General features: G+C 35.0%; 1 protein-coding gene across 6 annotated transcripts in view; it reads left to right on the forward strand.

The window, feature by feature from the left end:
• Positions 1-14,364, forward strand: part of NR2C1 (nuclear receptor subfamily 2 group C member 1) — a 55,517-nt gene that overhangs the window by 22,961 nt on the left and 18,192 nt on the right. For 5 of the 6 annotated variants that reach the window (XM_026865840.1, XM_026865809.1, XM_026865825.1 and 2 more), the window contains 5 exons: positions 908-1,015; positions 5,701-5,931; positions 9,319-9,400; positions 12,753-12,932; positions 14,213-14,360. In XM_026865840.1, the coding sequence (XP_026721641.1) occupies positions 944-1,015; positions 5,701-5,931; positions 9,319-9,400; positions 12,753-12,932; positions 14,213-14,360 (713 nt within the window). In that variant the 5' untranslated portion in view covers positions 908-943. The remainder of the gene's footprint in view (positions 1-907; positions 1,016-5,700; positions 5,932-9,318; positions 9,401-12,752; positions 12,933-14,212; positions 14,361-14,364) is intronic. The other variant, XM_026865848.1, reaches the window with a different exon arrangement.

The following is a 14,364-nucleotide window of genomic DNA, read 5'->3' on the forward strand; positions in this document are numbered from 1 at the left end:
GGTGCAGAGGGGGCAGACAGTTGAATTATAATACAGAATTTCAGGATGTTCCAGAGTTTTTGAACAGCAAGAAGTTTGGGATGTGACTTAGCAATTTAAGACAGAAATTTCAGTTTGTAGGTGTCTGTAAACTCTGTGAAGACAGACTTCGTTTGTACTACAAAAAGTCTGGCCTTCCTGATCAAGCCTCTGCAAATAGCAGCTGTACTTCTTATTTTTATTGGCAAATAATGTAATGAATCATACCTTCCACCATATTCCTTTGGCTATAGAATGTGAAGAATTTTAAAAATACAGATAATCATTAAAGCACTTCCACAAGTTGTGTCCGAGAGCATTCACACAGGGATTTAAATTTGTTTTGAGATACACTTCTTGGCAACTTCATGCATTTCATTAATTCTCTCTGAATTTTCTTGGTAGTTCTCCAGTATAGAATTCTGTTGTTCTGGTTTTGCTGCTTTAACAGAAAAACAGAACAGAAAAGGCCAATTGCTGTGTTTTCACTCCAAATATTCTTTTGTCACTTTAAGTAAGCCATTAAGGTAAAAACATTTTAGTGTAAATGTAGCACAGCTATGATGAAAGGTATTGTGTTTCATGAACATCAACAGATACTCAGTCTGGTTGACTTATATGGACTTGTCACCAATGAATTGTTTTACTTGTTTCTAAATTGGAAGGTATTTCCAAATGGGTTTTAAACAGTGAAGCAAACAATTTTCTAACTAGCAAAATTAATCTATTAAATTAGATGACAAGCATTAGAATTCTGTATGCAGTAAGAGTGTCAGACTTTCCATAGCCTTGTGCAGGGAAGTCAGAAATCAATGACATCTTAAGGTTTTGTCCATCCTTAAGGCGGTATATCCATTCTCAGTCCATTACATTTGTTTCCTCTTTCTAGATCACCCATTCCCAGGAAGCTGTTACACAAACACTAATGGATGGGACAGCACAACGAATACAGATTGTCCCTGCAGATTCAGGCCTCTCTTTACCACAACGTATACAGGTATGCTTCATTTGATATGTTTTAAAAAAAAAGATGAACTATTTATTTCTGCCAGTTTTCACATATGGTTCTTTTTTATTTGCAAAATATTATTTGTTTGAATGTAAATATTCAGCCCTGGGAATATAAATGGGAATAAATATCTTTCCAGTGTTTCCCTCTTTTTTTCTTTTTTTTTTTTCCTCTTAAGAATTTTAAGATTACAAAAAACTATTAACTACTGAGCAGAAAAAGACTTTTCCCAATGTTGTAATGGTACTGCTCTTTAGAAGCTGAGTAATTTTTAGATTTGGTAATTCAACTGAGTTGGAACATTTCTAGATTTTGGAGCAGGGAGGGAGGGAAATACTGGATTGTATTACTGATAGAAGTCATAAAAAAGGGCAAGGCAACCTAATGTCTGAGAAGGATACTGGTTTTTTGTAGTCCCAACCAATGTTATATGTCCTGGTATGCTAATTCTTAGCCTGGCCAGATAATAATCTCCAAGTGAGGGTATGAAGTTCTTGCAGTGTAGGTAGTTAAAGCAATATAGATATGTGTATATGGAGATTAGGAGTATTCGGGGAATGGAATTTTATATTTTATCCCTTAAAACTCAATGCAAAACCTTTCAAACATTTTATTTTTAAATTTCATCCTAGAGAAAAATACCAACTGTAGAATAAATTTTAAATTTTAAAAATATTCTCAGATACATGTTGTTGCATACAAAAACACTCATTTAAGTGAGCCAGCTGCTAGTATAATCTTGGCCGCTTTTTCTTTAGCTGGCTTCACTCTTCAGTATTTTCCACTGTTTTTTCCTGTTTTGGTGCACTGCGTTCAAGCTTTCAACCATCCAAGTCTCTTTACAACTGCCCCCCATACATGATCTTGTGTTTTGTTTTATCACCCTCCTATCTGTGCACTAGTCATGGTATCAGTCTTAACCTATCCAGTAGATCTTTATTTTTTCAGCTGCATCTACTCCTTTTCTATGCTTTGTGTACAGCTGTACTTTTTATCAGGTAATTTATGTCAATCAATTAACCATCTCTTTATCCTGTTTTCATTGTCAATACCCATATGATAGAATGTCCCTGTAGTGTGAAGCCATTTAATGTCATTTCAGCATCAGGGTCTGAATGTGGGACAACTGCATACAAACCCATGAGCTTTTTTTGTTGAACAGCAGGACAGTTCTGTTGGTTCAAAGCCAGTGGCAGACTTCTAACCTTGCTGTGTCAGCTTTTTCTTGGGGGGGGGGAGAACTACTTGTGGTTAGGTGCTATAATTACTGCAAATATGATGAATATAGAAGAATTGTATTTCTAGGGACCAGGGACCTTCATATAGTTTTTCCTTGTCTTATGGAGCTGGAATGTCACTTGTTTCTAACCCAGCTACTTTGTGCCTTGTCTTTTTTCACCACACTCATTGATTCTTGCTTCAAAATGGATGGTGAGCACTTTGGGATGGTGGTTGTCTATTGATATGTATGAAACAACACTCAATCAAATGGCATCCTTCCTGCAACAGACATCTGCAAGCATGCCACCAGTATCAATAATAATAGATTAGATATGAGATAAAATTTAGTAATGAAAACTTTCCTCAACACAGCATTCACATGAAGAGCAAAGAACTTTGTAGGAACAAATAAATCTCAGTGAAATGTTAAAAATACATGTTAAATTGATTCATTTTTAGTTTATATTTTCAATCAATATTTTATTATTGTTCAATACACATAAATAATTATCTGAAGTCTTGAAATATAAAATCCTCGTAAAATGTTCTTTAAAACATGTTTCATTAGTCACCCTTTTTAGGGAATGTTAATATTTCTCTAGGATAAAAGTTGAATGTCACATTTATTGTTAAACAGACATTTCTGTTCAAAACTGGCTTTGTTACAAGCAGGTGAATTAGTCCTCTGTGTTTAGACACTTTCTTTTTCCTAAAATAGGAACACAGAATTGAGGGATTTAATTTATTGAAATTATGTTTAAATGGAAGACAAAACTTGTTAACAGACAAGGTTTAAAAGCAATAAAGGAAAATACTATCCTCCATTATCATCAGGGTGGTTAAATGAAATATATCAAGGAAACGTATTTTTCTAAGCAGACAATCCTGAATTAATATATTCCTCTTTTACAACATTACCACTTTAGAAATACTGATTTTCAGATTATTAAGAAACATAATGTGTTGTTACTGAGCCCTTATGGATTCCCTTGAGAAGATAAGTGGTTTTCTTTTTTCCTCTGATTATTTTTTTCTCTTATCTCAACATTTAGGTACTGCAAGTTGTTATACTTTGGTGAACTGCTCCACTTTTCAGAGTCCCATTGCAAGTTAGGTGGAGTTTTTGCAGGTATATGGCCATAAGAGGTCAGCTACAGACAGACTGTGCTTAATTGTTTAAACTGCTTTCTCTTATGCCTTTGTCAGCTGTCAAATGCTTGGCAGCTGCAGAAACCAGTTGTGCAGATTGCATAGCTTTGTACGGATATCAGTGTAACACTATACCTACTATATCATGTAGTGAAAACTACATGGGCATCCTCCTAGAATTGAAGAATTGGGATACTATTTTTTAAATAGGTGAGTTGTGTGAAGTAGCAATGGTTCTTCTTCCTACCGTCCTACCTTTTTAAAATTACGGAGCTGGACTACAATAGAAAAAAATTATAATTTAGCATTTATATCCAAAACAGAATTTCAACTTCAGTTCAAATTTGTATCTTCACTGTTAGGGACATGCTGGGTTTTGAGTTAATTTTACACTGTACTTTGTATAAACCTAACTGGATCAAGTGTACGCCTTTTTTTATGTACTCATAGTTGCACTTTAAGTTTTGATGGGGAGGTAGATTTAGAGAAGAATGTCTTTCAAGAGCAGATCTGGAAATTCAAGAGATGACACAACATTCTGTGTTTGGCTTTTGTACATGTATGCATCCTGTTGAGGATAACATACATTGGATTTCTCCTAATCTCAAAAAAGTAGATGTGTTTGGAGAGAAGGGGAAAGGAACATCAGCTACTTTGAAGATAGCTAGAAATGACACAGGAGAAATAAAGATTGTAAATGAAGAATTCTGAATAGAAGGAGAAAGTTAAGCAAAGAAGGGAATTAAAAGGGCAAGGAAGTTTGCCTTCTAAAGAATATAGAACTAGCATAAAGGAATTGAAAGGACAAATAAGGGACTGCTGTAGGCATTTGTGGTCCTGGACATGTGGATATCTGAGAAAAGTAAATGGAAAACTATGGGGGTTTCGCTTTGTCTTCCCACCCTACACCTACAATCTGATGATTTACATTCTTTTCTTCTGTCTTTAGTGTCTGAAATTTTAGCATCTTACATGGACTTCTCTTCTTAAATAATCTTTTAATTGTGTTTTGCATAGAAAAAAAATTGGAATTTGATCTATTAAAATGTTAATAGCAAAAGACCACCTAAAGGAAACACATTCCTTTTGTGTATTTTGAAACTTATGATTTCTGGATATTTGAAAGTGGCAGTATTGATTTTTAACTGCTGAAATTAGATACTCAATAATTTATATCTTTCACTGCTTATCTTTTTAAAACATAAGCTATAAAATTTTTTAACAAATGTAAGTATATTGAGCATTTAAAGTAAAGTTGTGAAGGTACAATTGCAAAGTTGATAAAGACTTGTATGAAATTGTGCTTCATTCTGTTTCTTTGTGCTCTTGTTTTCCACATAGAAAATAAAATTATGGCTGCCCTAATTACATGAAACTAGTTATGATAAGGGTTAGACCATGAAATAAATAATTTCATCAGTAATAAGGACCATATAAATGTTAGGGGTAGATAGATGGACCTAAATGATTGGTCATATGTCTTTGTAGGATGATTCTCCTTAGTTGGCAGAATAAACCAGGCAGTTTTCCATATAGGCATTTTGATGAAGAAACGCAGGAAGAGACTAAAAGTGAGATAATGGAAGATATATGGAATCTTGATTATTTTCTCTGAGGATTATAATAATATTAAAATGGAAAAAAGAGTCTGTAGGTCTGATCTTGATTGTGAAATGAAAATAAGTTTTTCCTTTACAAAAATTAAAAAAAAAATGGCAGGGAGAGAGATTCTGATTTGTTTATTTTATTTAGGAATATATAAGTTAAAAGAAAAAGCCCCTTGAAAAAATGAAGCCTAAAATATAGATAGAGAGATACAACAAGATCATTGCTTTTCTTGCTGTTTAATGCTTTCTTTTTTCACTTGGAAGTCTACATCTGTGTTTTTAAGAATAAACAGCCGAACACAAGAGGTGCTAATCACTTCATATGGTATGCAGTTAATTCAAGAGTTAAGATTTCTTATAACCTGATGGGTCCCAGGGCTGAGCTACAGACATACCTCAAATTCTGGATGCGAGAACTGTCAGTGGTTTCAGTAGGGTTGTAAAAGCATGGGCCAATTGTAAAACTTGAGCATGAACTCAGGTTTTGACTTCAAACACCCTCGATTGAAATGTGTTTCAAATATGGTGAAAATCCAAGGTTTTGCCTGAGTTTACTTAATTCTTGTGTGACAGAGGGGAAGACGATCCTGCTTCACAGATGTCAAAGGCAAAATTCCAGTTTTCTTCAAGTGCCCAGATTGGGCCCCAAAGGTGAACTTAAATTACCGTAACAATTTGAGATAAATGTATTATTAGATTGTCACAGATCAGCAGACGGGCCAGAAGATTCAGATTGTTACAGCACTTGATCAGAGCTCAGCAGGCAAGCAGTTCATCTTAACAAATCATGATGGCTCTACCCCAAGCAAGGTCATCCTTGCCAGACAAGATTCCACTCCAGGAAAAGTTATCCTAGCAACTCCAGATGCTGCAGGTGTCAACCAACTGTTTTTTGCATCCCCTGATATATCTGCACAACACATCCAGGTAGATAATCCACTTTATTTCATAATTTTGGTTCAAATGGGATAAGAAGAGTTGTTTTATTTCCAAATATGTCTGTCTGGGTTCTCCTTTTTTGAGTAATTTTTTTTTAATGGTATACTTGTCCTTGCACTAGGACTCAGCATGGATACATAGAAATTATGAAGAAAGCTTCTTTTTTTTCTTTTTTTTTTTTTTTGTAAATTTATTGCTTTTAAAATATATACCCTGGCTCATGACATTAGAAAGAATACTGTTATTTTTATTGTAATTTCCAGCTCCTGCCATACCAACAGTCCTTTATTTCTGCTTCATTGACTCTCCACCTGTTTTCACGTATTGTTGAAAAGCATGCTCTCTTCTCCATTGTCTTTATCGCTTAACATTTCCTTCTGCTTGTTTTCCTTTTTGTACGCTGTTGTAACTACTATTCAGCTGTGTGAACTGTACTCCAAGGTAGTTTCTCAGAGAGACTATTTAGGATAGAAGTCCATTATTCAGTGGAGATGGGGAAATAACAGTAAAGATTTTGGATTTACTAATGCAAGATTGTAACTAGTCAGGGTTTTGTCTCCCTAAACTGGTCCCCAGTGCACCTTACTCTCAGGCACATTGTATGTGCCACTTCCTTAGTTCACACCCGCCAACTTTGAAGCTTTCTGCCACATATCCTCACCTGGCAAGAATGGGATGGCACTGATGTGAAGAACATGCACAGAAGACCTGGGAGATGTGAGCTCCTTCAGCATGAAGTAGGAGATTACTGCACTTCAGCTAAAGTGTAGTTATTGAATATTGTTTGCCCACATACATTTATGCTGCTGTTAAAGTACACCAGTGTGGTATGCCAGGCACATTAGGATAGCTACAGTCCATTTAGTCTAATATCTTACACTTAAACGATGACCAGCAACAGTTGCTTAAGGAAAAATATTAAAAACTGGACAAGTAAATATTATATTCTCAATATATCAGTATTCTCATATCCTTTCACTTCCATTAGGTGATGACTTAGAGCAACCTCCTGATTTGGAGATTGTAGTAAGACAATCAGATCTGATAGCTGCAGTTGAAGTTTAACAAACTTTGTTGTTGTTTATATAGACCATGTATGCTTTGGTCTGTATAATATCCTGTAGTATAACTGTATGTTGTGCAAAGAATACTTTAGTTGATTTGATCTTCTGAGAGAAGTATTTAATTAGGTGTCTCTTGTACTATAAGAAACAGCTACAAAGGGTCCTAATGTTTTTATAAATCATTATTATATCCTCTTCCCATGTAATGTCTTTTCAACTGAAACTCCTGATAGTTTTAGTTTGTGCTCTGCTGGGAGCCAATCCAGTACTCCGACTCACTACTCACATGTTGTGTAAGCTTGAAGCATATCTCTGTATTACACATTTTTTTTGAAACTCACAAGTCTTTGCAAATGGACATCCAGGGTCCTTGCTCCAGAAAATTTGATTGCTATGAATAGGGGAGCCATAACAAAAGCCAATCCTATTGAGAGGCATTTAAGCATGTTTAGTGGTGTTATACACTTTGTATTTTAGGTAAACCTCAACAAAAGTAGAAACTAGTGGGATATGATTTGAAGTAATCCATATAAAAAATTATTTTCAAAGACAAGAGATGAGAGGTGTGCCACACTGTTTTAAAAGGCAAAATTTAGGAATATAGGAAGTCTCAACAACATTGAAAGCTCGAGTTCTGATTGTAACAGTTCAGGCAAAATAGATTAGTCTGAGAGGCAACAGAGTATTCTGTCACTTCAGTTAGATTGTTCTATTGTCAGCTAATATGTATGATTGGAGATTTCTTTTTTCCACTTAAATCTCATGAAATACAGAGTACCATTCATTTATTGTTCAACTGCATCCTTTTTGGGATCTTTCATATTTTCTCCCCTAAATGATCTTTTCATCTGCAATGTCACTTTTTTTGTTCTTCTGTAGCTTCCACTTGAAATGCCCATTCATTTACTCTACAAAAAACCCTCTCTTTTATTGCATCTTATCTTTACATTGACGCGTTTGGCAAGGCCCTTTCTCCCATCATCTATTTTACCTTCAGTGGCTCTTCTTCATCTTAATAATAAATTTTTATTCCTCATGTTCAAGGTTAGTCCTCTGAGTCTGGGATTTTTATCTCTTCATGGGCCCAATTCTTAGTCCTTCCTTATGTGGAACTTCCCATTTCAGTTTCATTATGGAAGGACTTAGAAATTGTTTATATATTTTTTATACAATATCATGAAAATACATAATGTTAATAATGGAAATTAGGAAGGAATGAAAGGTTAATATTCTTCTAACTCATCAATATTATTTTTTATTAAAAGAAAATAGATGAATCTCTGAGACAGTATTGTTAATAAAGGCTAACTAGAAAGAAGTATTCTTGTTAAACATGCCCATATATATATCTATACTATCTTCTGAACCTTCTAAAAAAAGTGATTTCTTAATTTTCTCTATAGAAGATAGGGTACTTTCGGTAAGTTATCTTTTTATCAGAGGTCCTTTTTTTATGCAAAGCAAGAATGAGTCTGACTTCCCATTAAGACACAGTAGAAGTTAGAAACTATTTAAAAATACTTCTAAAGTATAATCTTTTTAATGGGAAGAATTTTTTTCTTTTCTGCCTTACATAATTTTCAAGCTTGGTTGTTACTCGTGATATGTGTGTTCCTTTTTTAAATTGTTTTTTTGCTGTGCTTTATTTATGGCACAGTGAGATACTTTTTAAAGATCAAATGAAAGGCTATAGTGCCTACCCTATAGTGCTGGGGTTCTAGTATTATGTGCTTAATGAAGCTTTACAGCTTTCAGAGGTTAATGAGATGAGACAAGAATACTGTGATAATGTCAAAGTGTTACTGAAAGCCAAACTATATACCACTTGATAATTAATGGTAGTGTCCAGAACACATTTTCTGTTGTCCACCATTTATGTGTATCATTTTAAAAAGGAGTTAATAAACCTGAATGTAGATGTAGTAGCCTTTACAAGGGATTTTTCTGTTCCATCTGTTTAATGCTTCAGTCTCTTTGGTAATATGAACAAGTCATTAGGATATAAATACAAAATTGAACAAAAGGTAAGAGTATGCAAATGCTGAATGTTTTTCAAAATAGCAGTCTGTTCAATGAAATGTTGAGTGCTTTTCAGAAGTATCACAAGTAAAACATTTGTTCCATCTTGCCAAGGAACACACTGGCATGGCAGGTAGCTCCTTTCTGTCTATGAAGACTGTAATTTTTAGTCAAGAAAACCTTATACTTTGTAGAATGGGTCCCCTATCTTAGAGAAGAAACACATGCATGAGATACATTTTAATCTTTCTTGATGGTAAGAAAAATTAAATTCTTTCACACTTTTTTCCAGATTTTAACAGACAACTCCTCCAGTGAACAGGGCCTAAATAAAGTGTTTGATCTATGTGTTGTATGTGGAGACAAGGCATCAGGTATTTATTTTTTCTTCTTTTTTTCTTTTAAGTGGTGTAATTTTATAAAAGCAGTTTAAAATTCTTCTGAAGCTACGTAACAGTTCGCATGCATATATGTATCTTTATATATACTCATGCACAAACAGAAAGGATACACTACTCCTTCAGTGGAGAATAACACTAAATGGAATTCTAGTGTTCATGGTTGGGATTGATTGTTTTGCATCATAAAATTAAAGTTTTCTACCACATAATTTTTGCCTTTTTTTCTTAGACTGATGCATTGAAATGCTGGGGTTTCAACCCCAAGCCCCAAATTAAGGTTGACATATGGGTGATTCCCACAGCCCTTCACAAAGGGGGGGTGAGTTTGCCTTTAGGCTTCTCTCCAGGGTGTGGCCCTTGCAGAGAGAGCCTTTGGGTAAATGAGCCCCAGGTGTCTGCAGTAAGTAAGCAAAGGTCAGGTGTCCCACATGGGGATAAAAGCTGGGACCACTTGCAGGCAGGGGCAGTGTCTGTCTGTGAGGTGGATGCCCTGTGCAGAGTTCCCTGTTGGGGAAGGACCTCCTGCCTCCCTGGGACTGGGCTCCAGTCAGATCTGGCTTTTGTAAACATGGCCTGTGTAGAGATTCAGTATGTGGCTTTCTTGGTCTTATGTGTTTGTCTTGTTGACTTGGTTGTCTCCTGTCCTGTCTATGGGAGACTGTATTTCTCCATTTATTCCACCCATTGTTGGTCGTGTGGTGTCGTTGTTGGGGTTATTGGGATTGATGTCAATTATGTATAATCTTGCCTGACTTGTTTGTACCCCCAGCGCTCAGCCATGTACTGACCCTTTTGTATCAAATACAATTGGATTATTGGTTCATCTTTATGCTGGCTTTGTCCTTTATGCTAGGCCTGATAATTGGCAAAACACGCATTTTATTTGTTGTCATAAAAATTTGGCTGATAAAATTACTTAAGCAACAGTGGTGTGAGTTTTTTCTTCCTTAAAATAAGGTCATGTGGTAAACTTTGTTATTGTTGACAGGTTCTTTTAAAATATATGAGAAATATGTTCATTATTCTAAGTATAAAACCAGTAGACAAGGAATACTTTGCAAGTATATGAGAAAAATGCTAATACAAGATTTATGCAGAACAGTTTGGTATTTGAAGAACATTATTAAAATTGCAAAAATGCTTTATAATTCCAGTAAAAAATAAACTCAAAAATGGTATCTTCATATATTGCTAAGGTAAGAAAAGAAAAAAGTTTCATGCACTAAATTTTTTGTAATGATATTAAGAGACCAGGAAGAAATGTAATGGAAGCAGTGCACTGGAGAACTTTGTCTTGCACGTTTCATTTGTATGTGTGCCTGCCATCAGGTGTTCCAGATCTGCCAGAGTTGGAATTATTTCTTTATTTGATTTTTAATTTTAATTTAATTTTATTTTTATTTATTTAAAATTCTAGTATATTATTTTATTTATTTAAAAAATAAAGAGGAGAGAGAGAGAGAACTACAAGGGCTGTTCCTTATTGTGGTTTAGCTGAAAGCTTCTTTTTTTCTTTGCACTTTCTTTGTTACAGAAGATAATGGAACATAAGAGAGATGAGACATTTAACTTCTCTCTTTACTTAGCTAAAATTAGTCTAAGTAACAAAATGATTGCTCTATTAGATGACTTTTATGGTTTGTTGGTGAAGTCTCTATGATAGACCTCCAGTAATATCAAAATACAACAGCTGCAGTTAAATGCTCCTTTTGGGAAGTAATGGGAATAAAGTGTATAAAAATGGGGGGGCAGGGGGAAAAAGTAGTTAATGTTAGGATGTCATCATGAAAAGTAGTAAGATGGGGAGCAAGCTTCCTAGAAAACAAAACTAATTAGAAGTTTTCTACTGCAGCAAAATTTAGCATTAAAAATATAGTTCCTAGAGCTCTAAATACATGTCAGAGCTCACACATCTCAAAGGAAATTTCTTTTAAACATAAGGCAAAGATCTGGTTGGTCTGCTCCAATTGGCAAGACTCCTCTGGCTCCGGAGGGTTGGAGCATACCTTAGGAGGGTTTAGATCCTGGGAGCTATTCCTCTTGTCCTGGCCCAGAGATGTCAAGCAGTGGTAGTGAATTTGGAGAGAGTGCTACATTTCCCCAAGCAGCTGCAGGTTCTGGGGAGCATCCCGTATGACAAGTAGTGTCATGCAAACTGCTTTGCAGACCCCTCCAGTCTGGAGTCCAAGAAGCTACATTGAAGAGCGGGTGAAGCAGCAGCCCCTTTGCTTTGCAGTATGTGTATTAAGTATTCACAATCCAACTGCTGTTAAAATGTTTCACTTGTAATACTCTTTTAACATACATGATGCTTTATAAATTTCACATTTTAAAATCAATCAGAATTTCTAGAAACTTCAGGCAGATGAGATTGATGTATCCAAAAAAAAATTTTTGACGAGTGAGGAAAGAATCTAAAAATGTGTTTTCTCTTAAATTAGTTCATATTTGAGATTTGTTTCTGTAATGTGCCCTACTTAGTTCAAAGAGCAGCCTTAGTGCCTCCAAAGTATGTGTTTTGAGTGTTTGTCAGTGATGTTTGGTTTGATTTTTTTTTTTTTTTTCCTTCAGGATCATAGAATTTTAAATTGTTGGAATTGCCAAACATGCCTTTTAATCAAAACCAGTACATTTTAGTAATACTTGTATTTTACAAACAACTTACTTCTGAAAAATAATTTTGAAACTTTACTTTTTTCTGTAGTGTGTCCTAGAAATTTTTATATGTTTGTATGATATGTTAGAAAATTCACAGAAGAACTCATTTAAAAAAAAAAATATTCTCCTTGAGGTTTCACTGAAAGAACTAAGGATGTACTGTTACCCTGTTAAGAAAATGAAAGGTGAAGTGATTACCTACTGCTGTCAAATTCCATGTTTGTGCTTTCCATGGTTCTATTAGATTTAATGCACACAGTTTCATCAGCTGAATTTGTAATGAGCAATAACGGCTTGACTGTGGGGACATTCTTAAAAAATTGCTAAAGAATGTATAACTAAGTTCTTTCCTTCTATGTTCTTACTAACATGTTTTCTTAGTTGTTTTTTTTTTAACACTGCTGTCAAAAAATTCAGCAAGAATTTAATAAACAACCTGCCTATTTATAAAATCTGTTGTTTAAGTGCTTTGAACTAGAAAAATGATATGTTTGCTTTTTTGGTTTGATTTATAGCCACGATATATTTTAAGATCTGTAACGTATGGGGGGAAAAAAAAATTGTTCTTTTTCTAGGTAAAATAGCATATACTTTGTTTTTAATAAACACAAACTCTAAAAAATTACAGGTTAAGTTAATGTCATGATTTATGTTGTTCTGTAACTAGGGCGTCACTATGGAGCAGTAACTTGTGAAGGATGCAAAGGATTCTTTAAAAGGAGTATACGGAAGAATTTAGTTTATTTGTGCCGAGGAACAAAAGACTGCGTCATTAACAAACACCACCGGAATCGATGTCAGTACTGTAGACTGCAGAGATGCATCGCGTTTGGGATGAAACAAGATTGTAAGTCTGATTAAGCGTAAAGTAGTTTAGCTGGCAGCTACGTTAAAGTTTGTGCTACAAAAGATAAGCTTTGTGTTAATAGAAATTGTTATTTTGATTTTATGTTTCTAAATCATTCTATCTTTTTTTCTTTAAAGAGTTATACAAGTTAGTATCTGAAGTCTGAAATGTTTTCAGGTATACATATTACTTGACAAACTTAAGTACATTGTGGTAAAAGTGATTGAATTGTTATTCCTAGGTGGCAAATATCAAGCATGTCTTGTCAAGCATATGGTGACCTGGAGGGGATCCGCCCATGGTGACCTGGAGTCATTACTAATTCCTGCAGATTTCAGTTTCCTTTTTAGATTTCCACGCATTAGATGTAGTAGTATTGCAATACCCCAGCAGTATCAGAATACTAAAGAGGCAGAAAGTCAAGTAATATACAGGTTCTTCAGCCCCAATAGTGCCACACTGTTGCTATATGCACAGTATTAGTCTTGTGCTCTGCTCTCTGCAGTCCAGCTCTTTTGCTGACTGTCTCAAACCTCTGTGGACATTCTCTTCCTTACAACCCTACTTCTGTCAGCAGAGACCAGTAACGCTTTTCCAGCACAGGGGAAATTAATTCAGAAAGGGAAGAAAAGCTGGGGCACTGAAGTGGATCTTTACCCACTAATTCAGCTGACAGCAAACTGTAAACTGGTATCTTTTGGCTTTATTCAGGTAGGGCTAGAGAGTTCCCCATAGGGTATAATACTGTAAGTTTCATTTTACTGTTCTCTAATCAATCTAAAGCAAGGCAGTACATGTGTAGGCTGAAGTCCAGATTCATTCCACCCAGTTTCACTGAGCTATTAAAAAATCTGCTTCAAGTGCATAGAGTTATGTGGGTTCAACCCAGACCCAAAATCCATGGAAAAGGGTACTATGAGTCCTTTATGAATGATCTGAGACTGTGGGATAGTGAAATTGAGAGAAAGAAAAGCCATAAGCCTCCACTTAGAGATCCAAATTTTAAAAAAGGTATAAGGGGATTTCTACCTCAATGTAAGTTGAAAAACTTAGTACTGTATGTTTGGTCTCTGACTACTACATCATTTTATTAAGAACAGATCAAATCAGTGTGTTTTTTTTTAACCAAGTTGTTAGCTTACTAGTTATGGGAATTTTTTTTTTTTAGTTATTTTCAGAATCATTATTAAAATTGCAGATTAAATAGAGGGGGGAAAAAAGGATTATTTCTTAGTCTGTAATTTGGCATGTGACTTAATAGTTGCGTATTGTTTTGTTAGCTGTGCAGTGTGAGAGGAAACCTATTGAAGTGTCAAGAGAGAAATCATCCAACTGTGCAGCTTCTACAGAAAAGATCTACATTCGGAAAGATCTTCGTAGCCCATTAGCTGCAACTCCAACTTTTGTAACAGACAATGAAACAGCAAGGTAT

This window comes from Athene cunicularia (genome assembly GCF_003259725.1).
Source record: "Athene cunicularia isolate RWA chromosome 1 unlocalized genomic scaffold, athCun1 chr1_part2, whole genome shotgun sequence".
NCBI classification, from domain to species: domain Eukaryota; kingdom Metazoa; phylum Chordata; class Aves; order Strigiformes; family Strigidae; genus Athene; species Athene cunicularia.